This window comes from Rhineura floridana, chromosome 11 (genome assembly GCF_030035675.1).
Source record: "Rhineura floridana isolate rRhiFlo1 chromosome 11, rRhiFlo1.hap2, whole genome shotgun sequence".
NCBI classification, from domain to species: Eukaryota; Metazoa; Chordata; class Lepidosauria; order Squamata; family Rhineuridae; genus Rhineura; species Rhineura floridana.
The window spans coordinates 16,584,460-16,604,150 of record NC_084490.1 but is presented as its reverse complement, the minus strand read 5'-3'; the positions used below and the strand labels follow the sequence as shown (position 1 = coordinate 16,604,150).

The window sequence follows — 19,691 nt, the reverse complement described above, 5'->3', positions numbered from 1 at the left end:
TGTGCTGCTGTCACCCCTCATTTAGGTGCCTGGGATGCATGTGTGTGGATATACCTCCTTACAGTTATGGAAAGTGATTCTTAATAATAAGTCTCCAGACACAAAGTTACATAGGTATTTATCAGTTGTTTAGTAGAAAATTCAGAAGTGCAGAGTCCCTTGATGATTGTTGCAGCCACATACACCCTTTTTTACTCCTGGATTAAGAATGAGATCTTTGTTAATGCATTCTCTCACAACATATATATATACTTACCCAATTTATGAGATTTTCAGATAAACGGGGGAAACCACCATTTTCTGGCCTTGCAATGAGATTTACTAGACACTGCCACAGGTCAAACAAACACTTCACTGATAGACTGCAATCCTGAATGGGCGGGGTTAAAGCTACGAAGTGCTATACAGTAGTTTAAAAAAAGATTTAACAGGGACGGCTGACGTTTTTATGTATATCTCGAGAACCGGACCACCTAGAAACTTAATTTTTTTAAAATTAAAGCTGAGAATCACCCCCCTCTGATGGTGTCACCTGGTGCAGTCCGCACCCCCTGCACCCCCCTTATGACACCACTGCATTGGAGGCACAAGGAGGCGAGGCACCACACGAATCCCCCAGAGGATCTGCAAAACTGCTCCCAGGTAGACACGGCCGGCTAGTCTCTAGCTCCTTCACTGTCGTCTGTCTAGCTCCACTAATTCTCTTTCATTCTACTTTTGCTGAGCTCATACTGACTGCATGTTAACGGATGCCGCAGCTGCCACTGCTTCTTCTCTCCAAGAGTTGGCCCTCGCTTTTCCTTTCCCAACGGAGGCGCGCTCGTTTTTATTTACTGAGGCTGCTGTCATGCATTGCTGTCTGCATTTCTTGCTTGTGCCTGTTGGGATATTATATTTATCAGGCCGATGTGCAGATTTGCTGCAGGCCATTTGTTCACTAATCGCACCGGATCAGCTTTTTATTCCCCCCTCCCTCCACTCCACCTCACCCTTTTGGTTTGCAAGCCGCAGTGATCGCCTGCTATCCAGCCAATGCTGTTTATAGCCCATAGTTCACTCCTTTACTCTGACTGCTGGACTTCCATATCTAAAGCTACGTTCTATATTTATCTATCTTTTCCTGTCCTCCCCTTTCCCCCTCAAATAAGTTGCTGGTTGAAAGACATGGACGCGAAAGGCTCAGGCCAATCCGTTGGTGTTTGCCAAACCACTAACAAGTTACCTTAAAAAAAAATAGCCCTGACCCTGTTTAAAAACCTCTGCCCTTTGCAGGGCTGGAATGTAAAAGAAGTCCCATTCATTATCTCTGTCCACTTTTGCACCTGGACCCGCCCACCACTGGTATGCGGACCCTGTAAGGTTGCCTGCAAGGGAAATCGGCCCTCAGGCTCCAAAAAGGTCCCCCAATCCTGCTTTGGACTCTGGACTTAATGGGCTTATTTGGGGGGGGGAGTTGTCTTCCTTAGGCAATGTGTATTAGTTTCATTAATAAATTTTAAAACCTTAGAATTCGGGGCGGGGAAGAAGTACTCCCCTTGCCTACCCGGAGGGAGGCGATGTACAGCCCGGGGGAAGGGATTGTCGGAAGAACTTCCCCGCCTGAGAGATGAAGAGGCGAACCTAACCGTCGAGGACTGCGAAGGGTGGCAGGGCCATTTCAGGCCAGCCTCAGGCCCCGCCTGCCGCCTCACTCCGCACCAACCGGCGCCTCTGGAAGGCGGTCCCGGGATCAAATCCTGCAGCCCGCGCGTGCTCCTAGCTTGCCTGCCCGCGCCAAGTCTCCGGCTTTTTCGGGGTTGGTGCCGAAAGAGGCGCGATGGCCAAGGAGAGCTGCGTCCGCGACGTCGGTCGCCCAAAACTCTGGGATCTGGAAAAGGGCTTAGCCGGGGAGCCTCTCGCGAAGAAGAAGAAGGGCGAAGCCAACGTCCCAAAAGGCAGGGGGTGGCAGCCGGAAGCCCGCGTTTCGACCGTCTTCGGATCTGGGGGGTTGGGGAACCTTTCGGACACCCACCGCCTCTTGGCCGCCGGCCTGGAAACGTTGCAGGAGTCAGAACTGAAGGCTTTCAAGGAGCAACTCCACGAGTTCCCCGTCCGGGAGGGCTTCGTCAATATCCCCAACCGCTTGCTGGAGGAGGCAAAACCGTGGAGCCTCGGCACCCTGCTCCTCAGCTACTATGGCGCGGATTATGCTTTGGAGCTGAAGGACGAGGTGCTCATGGCCATCGGCTGCGAGTCCCAGGTCGACAGGCGCAGCTCTTTCGTCGGGAACGGTAAAGAACAATAACAAACAACAACGTCGCAAGGGGGAGCATTTGATCAACCCGTTTACAGAGAGGCCAGGGCCATTTCCAGCTTTTGAAGTGGTAGAGCCACTGCTTTGAACGCAGAAGGTTCTACCTTCAATCCCCAGCATCTCCAGGTAGAACTGAGAATGTAGCCTGTCTATGGCCCTGCAGAGCTGCTGCCAGTCAGTGCAGACAATATTGCGCCAGACAGACCGATGGTCTGCATGAGGCAGCTTCCTGTGTTCCTGCGACAACACAGGAAAACAAAATTAGGCACCAAAATAGAGTGAGATATAATTTGATTTTTAAAAATTATTATTTAACACATATAGCTGAGAGAATGTGTCACATTTTGGGCCCATGTGCATAAAAACAAATAGGGAAACATAGAAAATGCCAAAACATTAACAAGGGTCTCAGTTTGAGGGGGGGTTGAGCTTGAGTCCCCAGGCCAAATGCCCCTGCTGACACACACACACACACACACACACACACGCCCAATTGGCCCTCCATTCGATTAATCCTGAGCATCTTGTCTTGTGGAGAGGACCAGATGTGGCTTGACAAAACTGGCAGGAGGGCTCTGAAATGAACAGCCTGTCGCCCCGCTATCATTTCTTTACATACAGCGAATATCATGGAAATAATAAAATCAGAGAGCAGAGGTTGGAGACGTACTAGGTGTACAGACAGAATTCATACCAGCTGGTGCTGTTTTTTTGTAGCACACTTTTCTACTGAAGGTAGCTACGCTGACTCTGGCAATTGTGCAATCTGAGGCACAGAGGCAAAAGGCAGGTGGGGTAATCTCCGTCTCTAAAACCATGCAAGGGTTTCAAGCCTGCAAGCTTGGGCTCCTGCTGGGAGGAAGGGCGGGATATAAATCTAATAATAAATAAGTGAACGTTTAGGTTCATTTGCTTCTTGACCCTGAAAGCTTATTCAGCAATGGGGAAGTGAGCATGTGCAAGGGGTTTCCTTTCTGAAGGGACAAACCTGGAAGATAAGTTGTGAAAGGAAAACAGATTGCCCTGCTGTCTCCGTCGGTCCCCCCTACACACACACACACACACACAGGCTTGCTTTTAGCACTCTGTGTTTCACTCCTTGCCCACAGCAGATAGGCTGTTGATTTAGTAAAACTGTTGACATGTCCTCACTTTCTCAATATCTAGCTGCAGACACATCTTTCTTCAACGAGTGGGATTCCAGGCATCAGCCGGCTAAAAGTTTATCCAGTCCAAACTTTTACTCATTTTTAACGGAGAGCAAAGCTTCATCAGGAAGCAGCACCAAAGGGTAATTTCTGTGTTTAAAAGATAAAATAAAGCCTTGTGAAGAATGACCACAACTTGGAGTGTTGGTCCTGTCATTAGAAAGAGTGAGCTGATTTTATGTCTCATGAAAGGACAGCAAATTGTTAGCTATTTAGTTAATTGTTGTATTTTTCCCTGATAAAGAATAAGGAACAACAAAGGTCCCTAACTAACGGTGCATAAAAACAACGTTGTTTTATATTGTATTTTTGCTCTTCTTTGTAAGCGGCTTTGAGTATTTCTGTAATAGAAAAGCAGGATATAAATATTAAATCTAACAATGTAGTATTATGCAAATATGAGGCATTCTACATCTTCACTTTAAACTCTGTTAAGTCCTGATAGGCTCAACAACAGGTTTGACATATCTGCATACTTGTAACATCTATTTTTTATTTTAAAAAGTCCTATATCTTTCCAGTCACTACCATTTTTACACCCCCTTGCCAATTAAACACCTGACAGAGCTGGCCCAAAACATTTTGCTGCACTAGGCAAAGTCAGGCCAGGACAAGATGGCACCCCCCTCTCCATTCCATGTAGAGCTGCTGACTGGGTTGACAGCTGAATGTGACTTCAACTGATATCATGGCCACATTCACACCATACATTTATTCTGCTATTATTCCACTTGAAATAGCCATGGCTTCCCCCAAAGAATCCTGGGAAGTGTAGTTTCTGAAGGGTGCAAAGAGTAATTAGGAGGCTCCTATTCCCCTGACAGAACTTCAGTTCCCAGAGTGATTTAACAATCAGTCCTTCTTCACAGAGATCTCTGGGAGTTGAAGGTCTGTGAGGGGAATAGGGTGGTTTCCACTAAATACTCTCAGCACCCTTCACTACACTTCCCAGGAGTCTTTGGGGGAAGCCATGATTGTTTCCAGTGGAATAATAGTGGAATAAATGTATGGTGTGAATGTGGCTCATGAGTGTGCCCTCCTCTGCAGCTGAGTCTACAGGCTTCTTTAGAGTGGCCAGGACAGGTCATGTAGCAGACATGGCTCTGTCCTCCAACAGTTATGCAAACTAACTAATGTGACATGCTTCAAGGTGGAATTTAGGTGAACTGGAATGGAATACTTCTGGCATTTATAGCTAAAAGACTTATAGAGAGCAGAACAGGAAAGACCTTCCTTTCCATGGGACCTTGGAAAGGCACTCCGAGGGAGTTGAAAGCATGAGGTTAGATGAACCTACAGTCTGATCCAGGATAAGGAAGATGCGTATATCCTAACTGTTAGCAGGGAATTTAACTAAAACGCAGCAGAGTTAAGTTGGTGTGTTATGTGTGATTCACCTGAAAGGAGCTGGCTTTTACCCTGTGTTCAGATCACTGAGACTTTTGACTTTGTAAAACAAGAAAAGCTACTTTATTTATAGAAATACGCAGTTGATAGGAAGAACATAACTAGTTCTAACTAACTAATTTGGAGGCGCAATGGCCTGGTGTGGTCGCCGCATGCAAGAGGAGAGGAACAAAGATAAAAGTTGTCTGCTCTCCCTTGGCTGGTCCAAGAAGAAGGAAGGAGAGGATGGAAGTGAAGTCAGCTCCCTAAGAGTTTCAGTTTACAATGGAAGGAAGACAGGTAGATGAATACACGTAAGGATAGGCACCCTAGGCAGCTGGAGGACCCTCTCTATCTTCCTTTAGGTATGCAAAGAGAACTAGATAGGAGTTGTTCTTGGCACCCTTCCATCACTAACCAGGTTCTCATTCTCTCTTGACACCTAAACTAAAACAAATGTTTCTGCTGCAGATCCCTGGATACAGTCACAATGTCTAGTGATGAGATGATTTGCAAGGGAAGAAAACAATTACTTGACATCCTGGAAAAGCACCTAGAAATTTTTTTTGTAATATTACTCTCCCACTACGTCCTCACAGTGAAGGAATATGATGACTTGTGGAAAATGAAGGAAGATTCCACAATAAAAATTCAAAAATTGCTGGCTATAATCCAGGGAAGGGGGGAAAGCGTTTGTTGCCGGTTCCTGGAATGTGTAGAAATAATACGTCCAGGTTCAAAGAAGGTCCTGCAATATGCAGTATATGGTGAGTTTGACTTTCTGTTCTTCCTAATCCTCAAGGACAATGTAGCTGCCTTCTTCATTCTCACAATAGCCATGTGGGAGAAGAAATTGTTGGATTAATTTAGCAGAGTTTAGCACACAGCTTGGAAGGTGGCTGTATGTTGAATGCTGTATGAGAAGCCTTCCCCTTGGGTTCCAATCACACAGAAACGTTTGGAAAATAAAAAAACTTAGTTTATTATAGGAAGTACATACTGTCGGAGAGTCACGATGCTGGGGAACGGAGATTGCTGAGAGAGCTTACGTGTGTGTTTGAATCTTTGCTAAGATTCTACCTTCCCTGCATATTAGTCAGACAGAGACTTTAAGCTTTAAAATAAGAAATAACTACTTTATTCTGGAAGTACATGTTTGATAGGAAAGATCCTATATCTAGCTAACTAGCTAAGGGCTCATCCAAATGGAGCAGGATAATCCAGGTTTTCCATACCCACTCTGTCAGCTGAGAGTCCTCACTTGCCCCTTTTCCCGCTCCTTTCCCGCTCTTTGCTGATATTAAAAACACGCTTTTTTACCGGCCACACATGCAGCCCGAAGATGCGGCATTCTTCTTGCTTTTTTCCTATCCACGCCCCCATCCCACTATGTTCCGATTCATTGGGAAAATATGACGTCTGCTCCTCTCTCCCCTTCCACCTTCATCAGTTCTGCGCATGCGCGCTTGAATGCGGAAGCACGAAAGTTTGAATTTCCTGATACTTTATTAGTTGTGGGCACAATGGACTTAGCGGAGTTTTTGGCTCTTGTTCACCTCCACTTACAGCTTTTAAATTTGTGCCTTGTGCAGGTGAGGGATGTTTCCCTTCAGTTCATGTTGGCGGAGCAAGAAAGGAAGGTGAAGGAGGATGAGCTGCTTCAGATTATATGGAAGAAAAGCCGCAAGCCACCGCATGACCGCAACAAACGTAGGGGCTCCCGTTTGCATAAGTTGGCGGTCATGGCCCAAACCGAATTTGGAGGGGAGTCTGCGGGCCCTCCCGTAGCCTGTGGGGGCCCCGGGGCAAAAGCATAGTTGGCTGATGAAAGGGCAGCGGGCAGCACAAAGAACCCACTCAGGCAGGGGATTCGCACCTCCCGCCTAACAGCCGTGAGCACACCCGCTTCACAGCTGATGAGCAGGCAGCAGGCAGCAAAAGGAATCCACTCAGGGGATTCAAACCTCCCACCCAAATACCTCACACAAACCCACTTCACAGCTGATGAGCAGAGAGGGGGAAAACTGTCCAGCCACTCAGCTGGGGATCGGGAGATTCCCCAAGAGCGGGAAGCAGCTTGCAAGGCTGCACGGCTACAAAGGAGAAAAACGCCACAGCCCAGCTTCTCATCGCACACAAACAACACCTATGGTTACCGGTGTCCCCCACCGTACAGCAGCATATCTGCTTGGCATGTCTTACAGAACTGCGCATTCGTGGTAAAGCGGAAAAGTTATTCCATTTGGCAAGCGGCTTCCTGCATATTTCCCTTTTCAGCTTGCCAAACACTCCCTCTGGTTACAGTTACTCATAGCCTCCTCCAAGTACATACAAATGTCTGTGGCTGGACAACTGGGGAGGACTGTCCTCTGAGTGAGGCGATGGGGCAACCCTATCTGAATACCGCTTACCATGTAAACCCTTTTCATAGGGTAGCCATAAGTCAGGATCGCAGCTACTTCCGTTCCTATGGGGGAAAGGCTATAGCTCTGTGACAGAGCACCTACAGCAGCATATCTGCTTGGCATGTCTTACAGGACTGCGCATTCACGATATAGCGGAAACGTTATTCCATTTGGCAAGCGGCTTCTTGCATGCTTCCTTTTCCGCTTGCCAAACACTCCCTACGATTACAGCCATTTATAGGCTCCCGCAAGTAAATCAAAAATGGTGCGCAAAAGTGATATGTGTTTCCCCTTCCAGTTTACCCTTCCTTCTGCTGCTTTCACAAATATGCTTTCTTGGATTTGTGCAATTACAAAAATCCGAACCGATAAAACAGGCCTGTTACACTTCTTTTCATATACACGGACGTCTCCATTCTGATATACTTTGAAAAGCAATGCAGCAGCTGTTTCCTTCATAACAACAGTGTGCACCGGGCTCTCTAGGAGGTCAGAGTACCGGACTCTATTGTTGTAGGCCAACGCTTGCCCAGAACACGTGTGTGGAACGGTTTCGCTTTTGTGTGACAGCGTGTTTACGGCCTACAGCAGCAGGATCTTGACACGGAAGCAATGGCAGCCGGGCTACCGAAGAAAGGGTGCTATTGGCGCACGGAGGAGCTGAGACTGCTCCTAACTTTTGTTAAGAGGGCGGGCAAAGCAGAGCGACCCATGGGGAGCACCCCCTTCCTTACTGCTCCAATTTTTCAAGCGGTGGCACGTCAGCTGTGCGAGGCTGGGTTCCAGCGCACCACCGCACAGGTGCGCTCCTGCTTCAAGCGGCTAAAGGCCGATTTCTTTAACACCATGGAGTCATCCAAAGGGGTCCCCCCCAATAAGAGACCGCTGTATTTTAAAGATCTATACGGCTTGTGGAAGGAGGGGGGGCGTCCCTCATGGGAGGATCGCCGGCCTGCTGGTAAGCACCCGAATTCAATAACAACATCTGTGAGTTATGGTCTTAAATATGCCTCCTTAGGAAGGTGTTAGCACTATGTTTATTGAGTTTGATGGGACTGTGTACAGCTTGGGTACCACTTTGCTGTCATGCCCACTGTCCAGGTATGGCCGGTTGCTGACTGGATCAGCTGTGGGGAGCCACAGTGCATGCCTCTGAGTTTACCACATGTGTAGATATATGTGTGATGCCCACTGTGCAGGTATGGGCGATTGCTGACATGATCTGCTGTGGGGAGCCACAGTGCATGCCTCTGACCTCTCCACACGTGTGGACAACTGGGATGGCAGCAGTGCCCTTCTCTGATGAGTTTCCGACCTGGCTCTTCAGGCAGGCTTTTGGGGTGGGCTAGATCTTATCTTCATTGTTTTTAGTTTTTTAATGCCTGGGTGTTTATTCCTATTTTGTACGCCGCCCAGAGTGGCTGGACATCCGGCCAGATGGGCGACTAATACATTCTATAAATAACATAAAATAAAATAAATGTTGCCAGTTATCAATGTGTGTGTTGCCTGTTGCCTTCCTCCAAACAAGGTGGTTCGCAATTCATGTTAGGTCGATGATAATTCTTCTGTGATTTAACAATTCCCTTCTCCACCCATAGCGCGTCCAACAAGCGACCCGCTGTCCTCGGCAGAGGACGATGTGGTCGAGGAACAGCCAGAAGGTAGGTCACCAATCATACTGGTTCACGGCCAGCCGCATGCAGGACAGTTCCAAAACTGTTGGTGCACCCAATTAACATACGACTGTTATGGGTTATGGTATTTACAGTTGCTGTGCACCCAGAGTTGCAAACGCTCGGCGGCTACTGCATCTCACCATCCCTTACACTGTTTCTGAAGGATATCCAACCACACACCAGGCAGGATGGAAAGTCATGGAATGGGCAGCATTGCAGTTGGTGGTGGGAAATGTCAACAAATGATGCTTTCTGTGGTTTCTTCATAATAGGCGAGTCCTCCCAGGCCACACCACCCAGACCCATGCGCGCCGAACTGGTCCGCGTTGCGCACGTTTCCATGCAGACCACCATGCTGCCCCAGTCTACCCAGACAACCAGTCTGGAGGATCTTATGGCCAGGATGGAGATCTTGGACAGCAAAATTACCACCCTAGGTGAGATCTGGATAGATTACATACATGTAATTGGTCCAAAGCATTGCGTTTTTATCTCATCGGCTATGTGTGCAAACTTTGGAAACCCATGCTCTGCCTTGTAATGTGAACAACACGCAATGTGCATGTGGCCACAACATACAATGCCAATTGTTCCTCTGCATTTATAGGTCAGCATTTTGAGGAGCGCAGGAAGTCCATGCAGGACACCATCCGAAAGATGGAGACCTCATGGATTCCTGCTCTGCACCACAGATTGCATGTTGTGGAGGCAGGACAACAGGGTTCCGCCAAGTTGGCAGGGCAGGCTCCGGAATAGCGCTAGCGTGGGATTTGTAAGTAACCCAATCTGTCTTTCCAAGTTTTGCACCCCTTCCACCATCCCCATCTCCGGTTATACTGGTTGTGTGCTTCATGTTGGTTAAAAAGTTTTTAGTAACCCATGCAGAGGGTTAGGGTTAGGGTTAGTGCTTGTGAAGTTGAAAGAATTCTTGAAAGGGTGTCTTTCCTACATGCAGGGGAGGTTAAACAGAGGATCAATAAATCATTTTAAATGTTCCATGTAGATTCCCCAGTTGGATCTTCTGTACCTTGTATGTTGCTTTTGTAAATATATTTTGCTTGCCCTTGATCTTTTCTTATCCCCACCTATTGCTGGGCTGATCAAGCAGTCATTTACAGGTGTACTGATCATACCGCTGGTGTTTCTCTTATCATATAAAGAGAAGATTTTGAAATTGCCTGCATTTTCATCCATACTGATTATGCATTTGTTCTGTGATTAAAGCTTTCAAGTAGCATGTTAAGTGCCAGTGTATATTGCAAATGTCTGCGGTAGGGAAATACAGCCTGTTTTAGGTAAAGTGCCAGGCTAACATATGAGGCCAAGTCAACTTGCTCCCGCACCTTCCTTATTTGGATATTTGCTTTTGTTTCTCTTACAGGAACAACACTACTCAAGGGGAAGAATAATACATTCAATCTTGGTTACATAAGGACAACATACATCATTTTGTTCCATTTGCGAACCAAGCGTAACATTATTTTTTACTGGCTGCAGTGGTGTCACTAGCGGGAGTGTGGGGGGGTGCGGACCTCTGGTGCGTGCGCGTGCGCACTCAAGGCCAGCCACCCCGTCCATGCCCCTGGGAGGGCACACGCCGGAGGGGCACCCAGCCGGAGAAGGCCTGTGAACGCCGGCGTGCCTCCCTCGCCCCGCCGATGCTGCTCCCGGTCTCGCTCACCCGCCTCCAAGGAGTTGGAGCAGCCTTGCCGGGCAACGGCGTGGGGCAGGGCGGCTCTGGGTGTCACCCCCCTCATGGTGACACCCAGGTGCGGGCCGCACCCTCCGCACCCCGGTAGTGACGTCCCTGGCTGGCTGTACATTAAAAGTACTAAAGATATGTCCTCTTACAGTACGCAAGATATAGCAAGGACATGGCTGATTTTTTTATATGTTAAAAAATTGGCACTAGAGAGTGGGTCTATTTGTCTTTGTAAAATATCTGACTATATATTGCTTCTACAACATGGTATTGCATTTTTTTCTTTTTACTACCGTGACCTGTGACAACTGCAGCAGCTCCACTTTTTTTTAATTAATGAAAATGTGAAATACATATTTAAAAAACAACAGTTCTAAAAGTGTGAAATAGTTTATATTACATTTGTATTAAAATTCTTCAAAATACAACTGCTGTTGTGGACTTTTTAACGATAACCATAACATTGTATTGCACTGTTCATGCTGTTGAAAACTCTAGACATAAACAGGGCTGCTTAGCTCCATAGTAAGTTTGGTTGTAGGGAGGCTGGAATGAGGCTATTGAGAAAAATTAGGCTAAGAACTGGAGTAGGTACATAGCCTGAGCCCTATGTGTACTGAAGTACAATAGCTGTAATAGATCTTGGCCGTTCCCCCTTTATCTCTCTGTTATCTAACTTGCTTGTATTGAGCTCAGCATCTGCTTCACCTTGACATCCAACAAGGACTGAATTTATAAAGCTACCGTGCCAGGTCAATGGCCTGTGTGGCCTAGCTCTGTCCACTTTCACTGGGAAAAACTCTCAAGCAAGACTCCACGTCCCTACTACCAAAGATAACCCTCGCACAGTACCCATGTCATGTTTTGACTGTTGTGTTATTGATCAGAAAGGCCTACAAAAAGTTTGGGACCCCTCCCACAATCCCCATTGCACGTTCATCAGACTGTCCTGTTGCTGGACAACATTTACAAAAAGTTTGGGACCCGTTGCACAGTTGGAACTTGTGTGTTGTTGTTGATACATGGTTAAATCTTTCCCAACACGTCTGGGTGTGTGTGTGCCATGTAATACACTAGAAGGGTAGCATTTCCTCTTTATTTATAAAACTTTAACAAACACAGTGCATGAAAACAAAGTAACTGCTTAGGTTCCTCAGTGTAGGAAGGCAAGTGTAGGTATGCCAGACATTGTTCTGTGTTGAAAACCCTATGAAGGTATCCATTCAAGAACCGACGTCCCCAATAGTTGTATCAGTTCAACATGGCACTTATGTGCCCCCTGAGAAGTGTCCACGCATAAATACAGCATGACATTTCCATGGGAAGAAGGGCAGGGTGGTTCACTGACCCACATTTGGAAATTACCTTCACTGGCTCTACCTCAGGTGATCACACTAGGGATTCCTGGTCTGCACCACAGACTGCGCGCCATGGAGGCGGGACAACATGGTTCCGCCGAGTTCCCCCGGCAGGCTCCAGAACAGCACCAGCTGTTTGTAACCCATTCTGTCTATCCCAGTTGGGCACCCCTTCCACCGTCCCCATCTCCTGTTATACTGGTTTTGTGGGTTTCATTGGCTAACAGTAAAAACAAATTGTAAACCCTCGCTCCGTCCCCATGTCGTTTTTTAAGTGTTGTCTTGTTTATCAGACAGACCTGCACATGGCATAAGACCCCTCCCACAGTCGCCATTGCATATTCTAAAGGCTGACCTGTCGCTGAGGAACATTTACAAAAAATTTTGGACCCCTTGCACGTTCCCAATTTCATGTTACAACTGTTGTGTAGTTGTTCAGGAACACCTACCAAAAGTGTAGGAGCACTCCCTCAATCCCCACTGCACGTTCTACAGGCTGTCTTGTTGCTGGAGAACATTTACAAAAACTTTGGGGCCCCTTGCGCAGTTGTCATGTGTGTGTTGTCAGGTAATCACACAAGGGAAAAGATACTTCTGACTGCCGGTGTATGTGGAGATGGACTGTTATTTGACAGGTTCAGTGTATATGTCCCAACAGAAAAAGGCTAAGGGCTATATGGCTGAGGCTTCCTAGCACGTCGAGAACTGTGAGAAATGTAAGGAGTGGACATCAGAGGCTGGATTGATTTAGCCTGCCATTGGGAGGAAGAGGGTTCAGTGCAATGTCGGTTTACAGACCCGCCCACTTGACTAGGTGGAAACCTGGCATCAGACAACACACTTGCCGTGATTCTGGGTGACCATCCATGTATTCTCAAAGTGCAATTTTAGGGCAAATGATACTTCTCCAAATGGAAGTGTGGTTTCAGTCACTGAAAGTTGAAGCCTCCTTGAAAACAATGAACGTTTTATTTTTAAGTGCATAACAATACATTAACCAGTGCTATTTACTTGACACATTGTGTGACACGAAGTGAACTTCCAATACAAACTTTCCTGAACCAAACCAAAACTGAGACATCCTAACTTTGTGCAAACACAAGGAAAACAGGTTCTAAGTGACACTTCTACAACATTGAGGTAGACGTCAGTGCAGGGCGGTGGACAATGTGTTTAAACTAGACGGTATCCCTCTCACAGAGGAGGAGATGACATCCATCATTTCAAAATATTGGTTGTTGCCATGCCTCCACTCGGCCGCTCTCGCATCCATATCAGAAATGCTCTGGCGCAGAAGTTCATTGTTCTCTCTCATGAGCATCATGAGGTCCTGGTGTCGTGCTGCTGCCACTCTCTCCCTCTGACGAGACTCCTCTTTTGCCTGCTCCAGTATGGACTGTAGAATCAGTGCTGAACGTGCTCCTTTCCGCTTATTTCTCCTTCGTCGCGCACGATGGACTGCCGGTGACTGGATCACGTCCTCCTCCTGTTGCTGTTCTGCAACACCCACATGTTCCTGGACCGCAACATGTGGCAAGAAAAGGCCTTGCTGCTGCATCCTGCTGTTGTCCAGCTTTATTTCTTTGTCCGCTGTCCTGCCTGTAAACCCTGCTTTGTTGCAGATGAAAACAGGTGCTGCAGACTTCCCTCCTATATGTGGTGTTTCAAACAAACCTGTAACGTGGGCAGGCAAAAAAAAGGGATGGAATTATCAGGCGAAATCACCTCTCTTTCCTTGGTTTGTTACAGAGCACCTTTGGGTTTTCTTCTGATTGTTCTGATTAAAAGAGAGATTGACTGGCTTGGAACCGGTGAGATACAATTACAAATGGAGCTCAATGTTGTTCACTCCAGGTACATGGAAAGCAAGTTTTGGATGCAATACACTCCCATTTGATATTCTTTGTAGTCACTGCTATTGGCTACAGTCCTGAAAGGACGGGGTTAGAGGCACATCGGTTTGACGCCATGCGATGGCATAGCTCTTGGCAGCGTACCCTGCCACAACTTGGGTCCCTTAGCGAGATATAATTACAAATGGAGCTCAATGTTGTTCACCCCAGGTACATGGAAAGCTAGTATCGGATGCCCTTCCCTGACCTCCCCCTCTCAGGGTTGGTGCAAGGCTCACAGGGAGGGGGGAGCAGAAACTCCTGTAGACTGTTCTGAGCGAGGAAGGCTCCATAAAAAAACAGAATGAATCAAGTAATAAAATATTCAATACTTACCACGTGGCCGTTGCTTAAACATCCCATATGTCACCGCCACCTCTACAGAAAGCCAGTCATTTGCAGGCTGCTTTCATGCAAGCTTGCTGTTTGCCAGGCATACATTGTGCTTTTTCTCAAATTGCCAAATGCAAAGAGTCAATTCACTTACAGAAGGCCCCAAGAACGATAGAGGAAGCTGAGTTGCTCTCTGGTCTTGCCTCCTTTTGATCAGCAGGGAAATCAGTGGCTCAAGGAGAAACACAGGAGATGGACTTGTTTGGGAATGGGTAAATGTGCCTGTTCCACTTAAAATCTTTGAGAACATCTGATATTGGGAAACATCAGCTTCCAGAATCCATGGATGAAGGAGAGTAAGGCCAGTGAGCCTCGAAGAACAGCTGGTCTCTCCGGGGGGTAGATGAAGTGGCTTCTGATAGAAGGGGCTGTCATTCAGTACATGCAGAAGGTTTGATCCCTGTCGTCTCCAGTTCAAAGACAACAGAGCTTAGAAAAACCTCTGGACCTGAAGGCTGGGGAAGCTACTGTTAGATGGACTATATGGCAGTTTCTGCAGCTCCATGCTAGGAAAACCATACACCTGTTGAACCTCTGCCTGCAATGCAGCAGTTCAAACCACAGTTTCTGGCAAGAAAAATGGTGGCTACTGTGATGTTCTACACTTGTATGTAAAAATGTTGTATGTGTTTGTATTATGTTATATACGGTGAGAGCATATTAGAATGATTAAGGCAGATGGTGAGTGTTGGGAGGGGGTCATGAGTAAGACAATGTTGGTGTAGGCTGGTTTGTGATTGGCTGGGTGTCTGGGAGTTGAATGTTTATACTGGGGTGCTTGACAGTTGACAGACAGGGAAGAGTTTGTGAAGAGTTAAGGTTCAGTATAGATAGGGCTGGACATGTGAAGAGAGAGGGCTTGATTTGTGAAGACAGAGGGTGGGAAGAGTGGTTGTAGTGTGGGTAGTTAGGCAGGTCAATATTATTGGTGCTAATTGGTATGAGAGTTTGGTATGAATGTTGTACTTAGAATATGTGTGTGCATTATTTGGCTGTATGTAGATCTGAGTGGTTGTCATGGTGATGTTTATGGTATGTACATGTGAGTGTGCTGTTTTTAGGATGTGAGCTTGAATTATGTGAGTGCTTGTAGAGTGTGATTTTAGGTAAGTGTGAGTGTGTTGGTTTAGAATGTTGATATGTTTAAATATAAATGTGCTTATTTTGTAAGGGTGTATTTAGTTTACTCAAATGCTTCCCCCCCCCCAACGGTAGTAACACAAAATTCTGTTATAATGGAGGCCGGCTGTTTGAATTGTTTTGCTTTTTATTATACTGTGATTAAGAAATCTGATTTGTTTAATCTATTATGTTTTATAAGCCAGGGACCGCCGCACCTTGCAGCATCTGCCTAAATATCTTGTATATGCATACTTTTAGTGGCTACTGTATAATTAACCCTGTTTTGTAATACCTATGTCTGTCTATGTCTGTATGATATATCTTTCTGGTCATTGACCGTAATAAACTTACTTACTAATCTATTATGTTTTAAAATAAGCTTGTTTTAGCATGTTTGTTTTTCCTTGAAACATAGGGAATATTCTGTTTAGTCTATTATGTATATTATGATTTTTTCTTGTATTTCTTGTACTTAATTTTATATGCAACGTTTATATTATGTTGATACCAAAGATGTTCTGTTCAGTTGACTGTTATTTATTGATTGTTTTTTGTAGTTGTTGTTTGAAGATGTTTTGACTTGTTGTACACCACTTAGAGTTTTATTTAAATATAAGCAGTATATAAATGGACTAAATAAATAAATAAATACATGGGTGATTTAATGAGTGTCCTTCATTCAGAAGTAAAGAATGCTTATTTGTAACCACACACTTAAGAACCTGAACACATAGTATCCTTCATATTCAAATCTGGTATTTAATACATCACTTTGGTTCGAAACATGCCTGGTTATTTGGCCAATTACTACATATAAGGACTGATACAAATGTAAACATGGCTTGTGAAACAGTATCAACCAGTGGCAGCGAAATTGCCTCAGAGTTACAATATCAGGCTAAGGAAGCCAGCCCATAGCTGTGATCTTAAGAAATGATACAAAGAGGCACAGAGATGTGAGGTTTGTCTGCAAACCTGGTGGACATAGCAAGAGCTAAGGAAATACAGCAGCATTGCTATATACAAGTGTATTTGGGGAGAAATAAATCATGCCCCCCATCTCCTACTACAGACAAGGAGGAGGAGAGGGACAGCAGCAAATCTAAAGCTTGCCCTGTCAGAAAACCCACAAAAGTGCATGCAAGTCCCATCTGAGGTTGAAAGAAAAAGAGCCACAGTCTATTTCTGGATTCTAGTGAGGTGAACGCACATAGACTTCCAGGAAAAGAGTTATGTCTGGATTGCCCAGATTATTGCTGTGCCCTTTTAAAAATATATACCACCTTGTTCAGCTGCCTTTAACTTCATTGTCACCCTCCTACCAACCCCAGTTTTTCCTCCAGCTTCATCCCACCCGAATGTCTCCCTCTTTAGTCCTGTAGAAACCACGTGCTGCAATACTTGCACATATAACCCCTTTTTAAGTGCAGGATTGTGCAAGCCAGAAAAGAAATCCCCAAAGAGCACCACGGACAGAAGAAATCATACGAAAAGTTTATTGTGCAGTACAATAAGGAAGTGGGGGGAAAGAAGTGCTTTGGGCTGCTGGACATCAGGGCAAACTTCTTCCCCCAGCCCCAAATGGGGTTGCTGAAAACTGGCAGCAAAACCAGCCCCTCCTTCCCACTCGCCTCTGAAGCCCCTTCTGGTTTTTGCCTTCTTCTGGACTTGGCAGGGGTGTGATGCCACATACTATCTATGACCGCCTCTCCATGGCTTTGAGGAGGATGAACTCGAGGTTCGAGGGCAAACACAATGAGTTCCCCATCAAGGGTGGCTATAACAACATCCCCAAAGGGCTACTTCAGAAAGTGGATGCCCTGGACCTCAGAGACCCATAGGACAGTGGGCTGGGTGGGAAGGTAAGGGGCTGAGCAGCATTCACACATACAGGGAACTTTCCTATTTGCCTGCAAGAACAATACCCTGGATAGAGACTTGAAGGGCAAATAACTTGAAGTGTATATTGTACACAGGTAAGAGGGGGTTGACAACCAGATAGAGAACAAGGGGAATCCATCTGGCAGATCCACGAGGCCATGTGTGCTTTGACTAGAGGGAAACCTCTGTGTGGAGCACCTCTGGGGGAACTCAAGGTGGTAGAAGTAGTGGCATCCCAACCAGGTTCCCTCACAGCTCTTTTGTTTCCTTTTCTGGTTTTTGCCCAACCTAAAGTTTGAAAGTATACAATGAGATGAAGACCCTCACAGGTACCTTTTTCCCAAGGGGTGATGGCCTGTTCAGCACTAAATATTCAGGGTTTAAAATGTGACATTTTGCGGCGTTTTCCTTCTGAATCTGTGGCTTTTGAGACTTCCTAGAATCACCTGAGAAGATGAAAGATCAGCTAGAGAGGGAGAAACCTTTTGTCACACATCTGTTGTCTTGAGACAATGAGAGACATTGGACTTGGGATCTTGCAGAGAGTTTCTCAGAGAAGAAGTTACACTGCGGATCCCCCATTAATGAATACTGGCCGTTACCTGGGACAGACATGAGGCTGCCTTATCCTAACCATGGTTGGATCAGGAAAAAACCCAAGACTTTGGACCTCCTTTCCCCTCTCTCCTCCCTGGAGGATGATTTCATGTCACCTGGCATGATTAACTAAATGTTAATGGAATGAAATGAGGGTCAGCAAAGGCCGCACATGCCCCATAACATATACATTAGGTGACAAATAATTGTCAGTCCTTGGGCTTTAAAAGGGAGGAACAGAAGTCCTCTCAATGAGGAAGAAAGACCTTGCAAATAAGGAAACAAAGTGGCATCTAAGACTTTGGAATTAAATCATCAAATTGGGAATCAATGGCAATTCAAAGTCAGGGCTTTGCCCCTGCTGCATGTTGGAAGTGGGGCAAGAGCAACTCCTGTTTTGTTCTTTTATTTGTGCTCCAGAAGGAAGATAGAGCCAGGGTCCTCCAGATGGATAGGCTTGTTTACCTTTACCTGTGATGCTCTGACTGACTTCCTTCTGTCGCTAGACTGTGAAGTCTTTAGGGAAGCTTACCTGCCCCTCTTCCTCCTGCCCTTTCCACTCCTTCCTTTTCCAACTGTCCAGGAGAGAGGAGACATCCCTTTGTCTCTGCTGTCTCCAACCATGGCGCTAACTCCCGCACCTGGGCATTATGCCTCCAACTTAGCTAGTTAGTTAGAACTAGGTTTGCCTTTTCTATCTACTATGTATTTCTCTAAATAAAGTAGCTTTTCTTATTTTACTAAGTCTCCAGTCTCAGTGATGCTTATGCAGGGTAAAAGCCTGCTTTCTTAGGCAAACGCATGCACACGCTGGCACACTCGCATTTCAACATCCGCTGTTACTCTCTGCTGCTGTGGTGCTGCTTTTAAATGAAATTAAGCAACACAATTACACACAGCGCAACACTGCGTTCCCACATCCTGTCTCCATTTGTCTGTTCATCACACCCTTCGCACAATGTGACATACTTGGGATTATGCAACTCATGTTACACTGAAGAGCAAAACTGGGTGGTTCTGGTTATTCTCCCCTGTTTCCTTTCCCAACACCAACTTCTGCTTTGGCAAGCGTGCCCACCCTCTTCCTTCCCATTCCTGCTATTAATTGTGGCACACACCAGCCCGTCATATCACTTCTGGATGGACTGCTGAGGCCCTCCTGTTACAACCCTCAGAAATGCAAGGGAGCCAGAGATAAGGGGAAGCTGCTGAAGTAACTGGTCCACCTCCCCACATTCACTGTCTTGCAACAATCTGTCCCTCTCTCTTTTTTTTTCCCTGACAAGGATTTGCTCATCTGTCTCCTCAGACCTAGACTTTGTATAGAGGCTTTGGCAGGGGAAAGGATTGCCTTGAGCTTTGGGGGGGAATGGAAAGAGTTGTCCCAAGAAGTTCCCTGCCCAAGGAATGAGGAAGTGAGGTGTAAATCAGGAGAGAAGTGTGGCTGGGAATCGGGGACTCCACCTCACCTGCTTGCCTGCCTTTGCCAGCTCTCTCTGTCTTGTCCTGGGTTGGCGCTGGAAGGGGCGCCATGACAAAGGAGACCTGTGTCCACGGCCCACCAAATACAGATGAGTCCAGAATGAAGAACCAGGACTTTCAGGCAACCCTGGAGTTTTACTACTTGATGTGGGTTATGAAGGGAGCACGTGGGCTCTTCCTATGAGCTGTGACATGATCCAAGCATCCCCTGCAGAAATATTAATTAGAACAGAAGGGGAAGCTGCATTGAGCACTGTCCAACCCCCTTCCCTTTTGTCTTTTTATTTTGTTCA

At 46.2% G+C, this 19,691-nt stretch overlaps 1 protein-coding gene across 1 annotated transcript in view; it reads left to right on the top strand.

Annotated features, from left to right (window-relative positions):
- Nucleotides 1-1,732: 1,732 nt before the first annotated feature.
- LOC133367498 (uncharacterized) overlaps nt 1,733-19,691 on the top strand; it is a 30,849-nt gene continuing 12,890 nt past the window's right edge. The window contains exons 1-5 of the mRNA XM_061591594.1: nt 1,733-2,270; nt 3,461-3,584; nt 5,359-5,654; nt 9,244-9,408; nt 9,579-9,711. Of these exons, the coding sequence (XP_061447578.1) occupies nt 1,817-2,270; nt 3,461-3,584; nt 5,359-5,654; nt 9,244-9,408; nt 9,579-9,711 (1,172 nt within the window). The 5' untranslated portion in view covers nt 1,733-1,816. The remainder of the gene's footprint in view (nt 2,271-3,460; nt 3,585-5,358; nt 5,655-9,243; nt 9,409-9,578; nt 9,712-19,691) is intronic.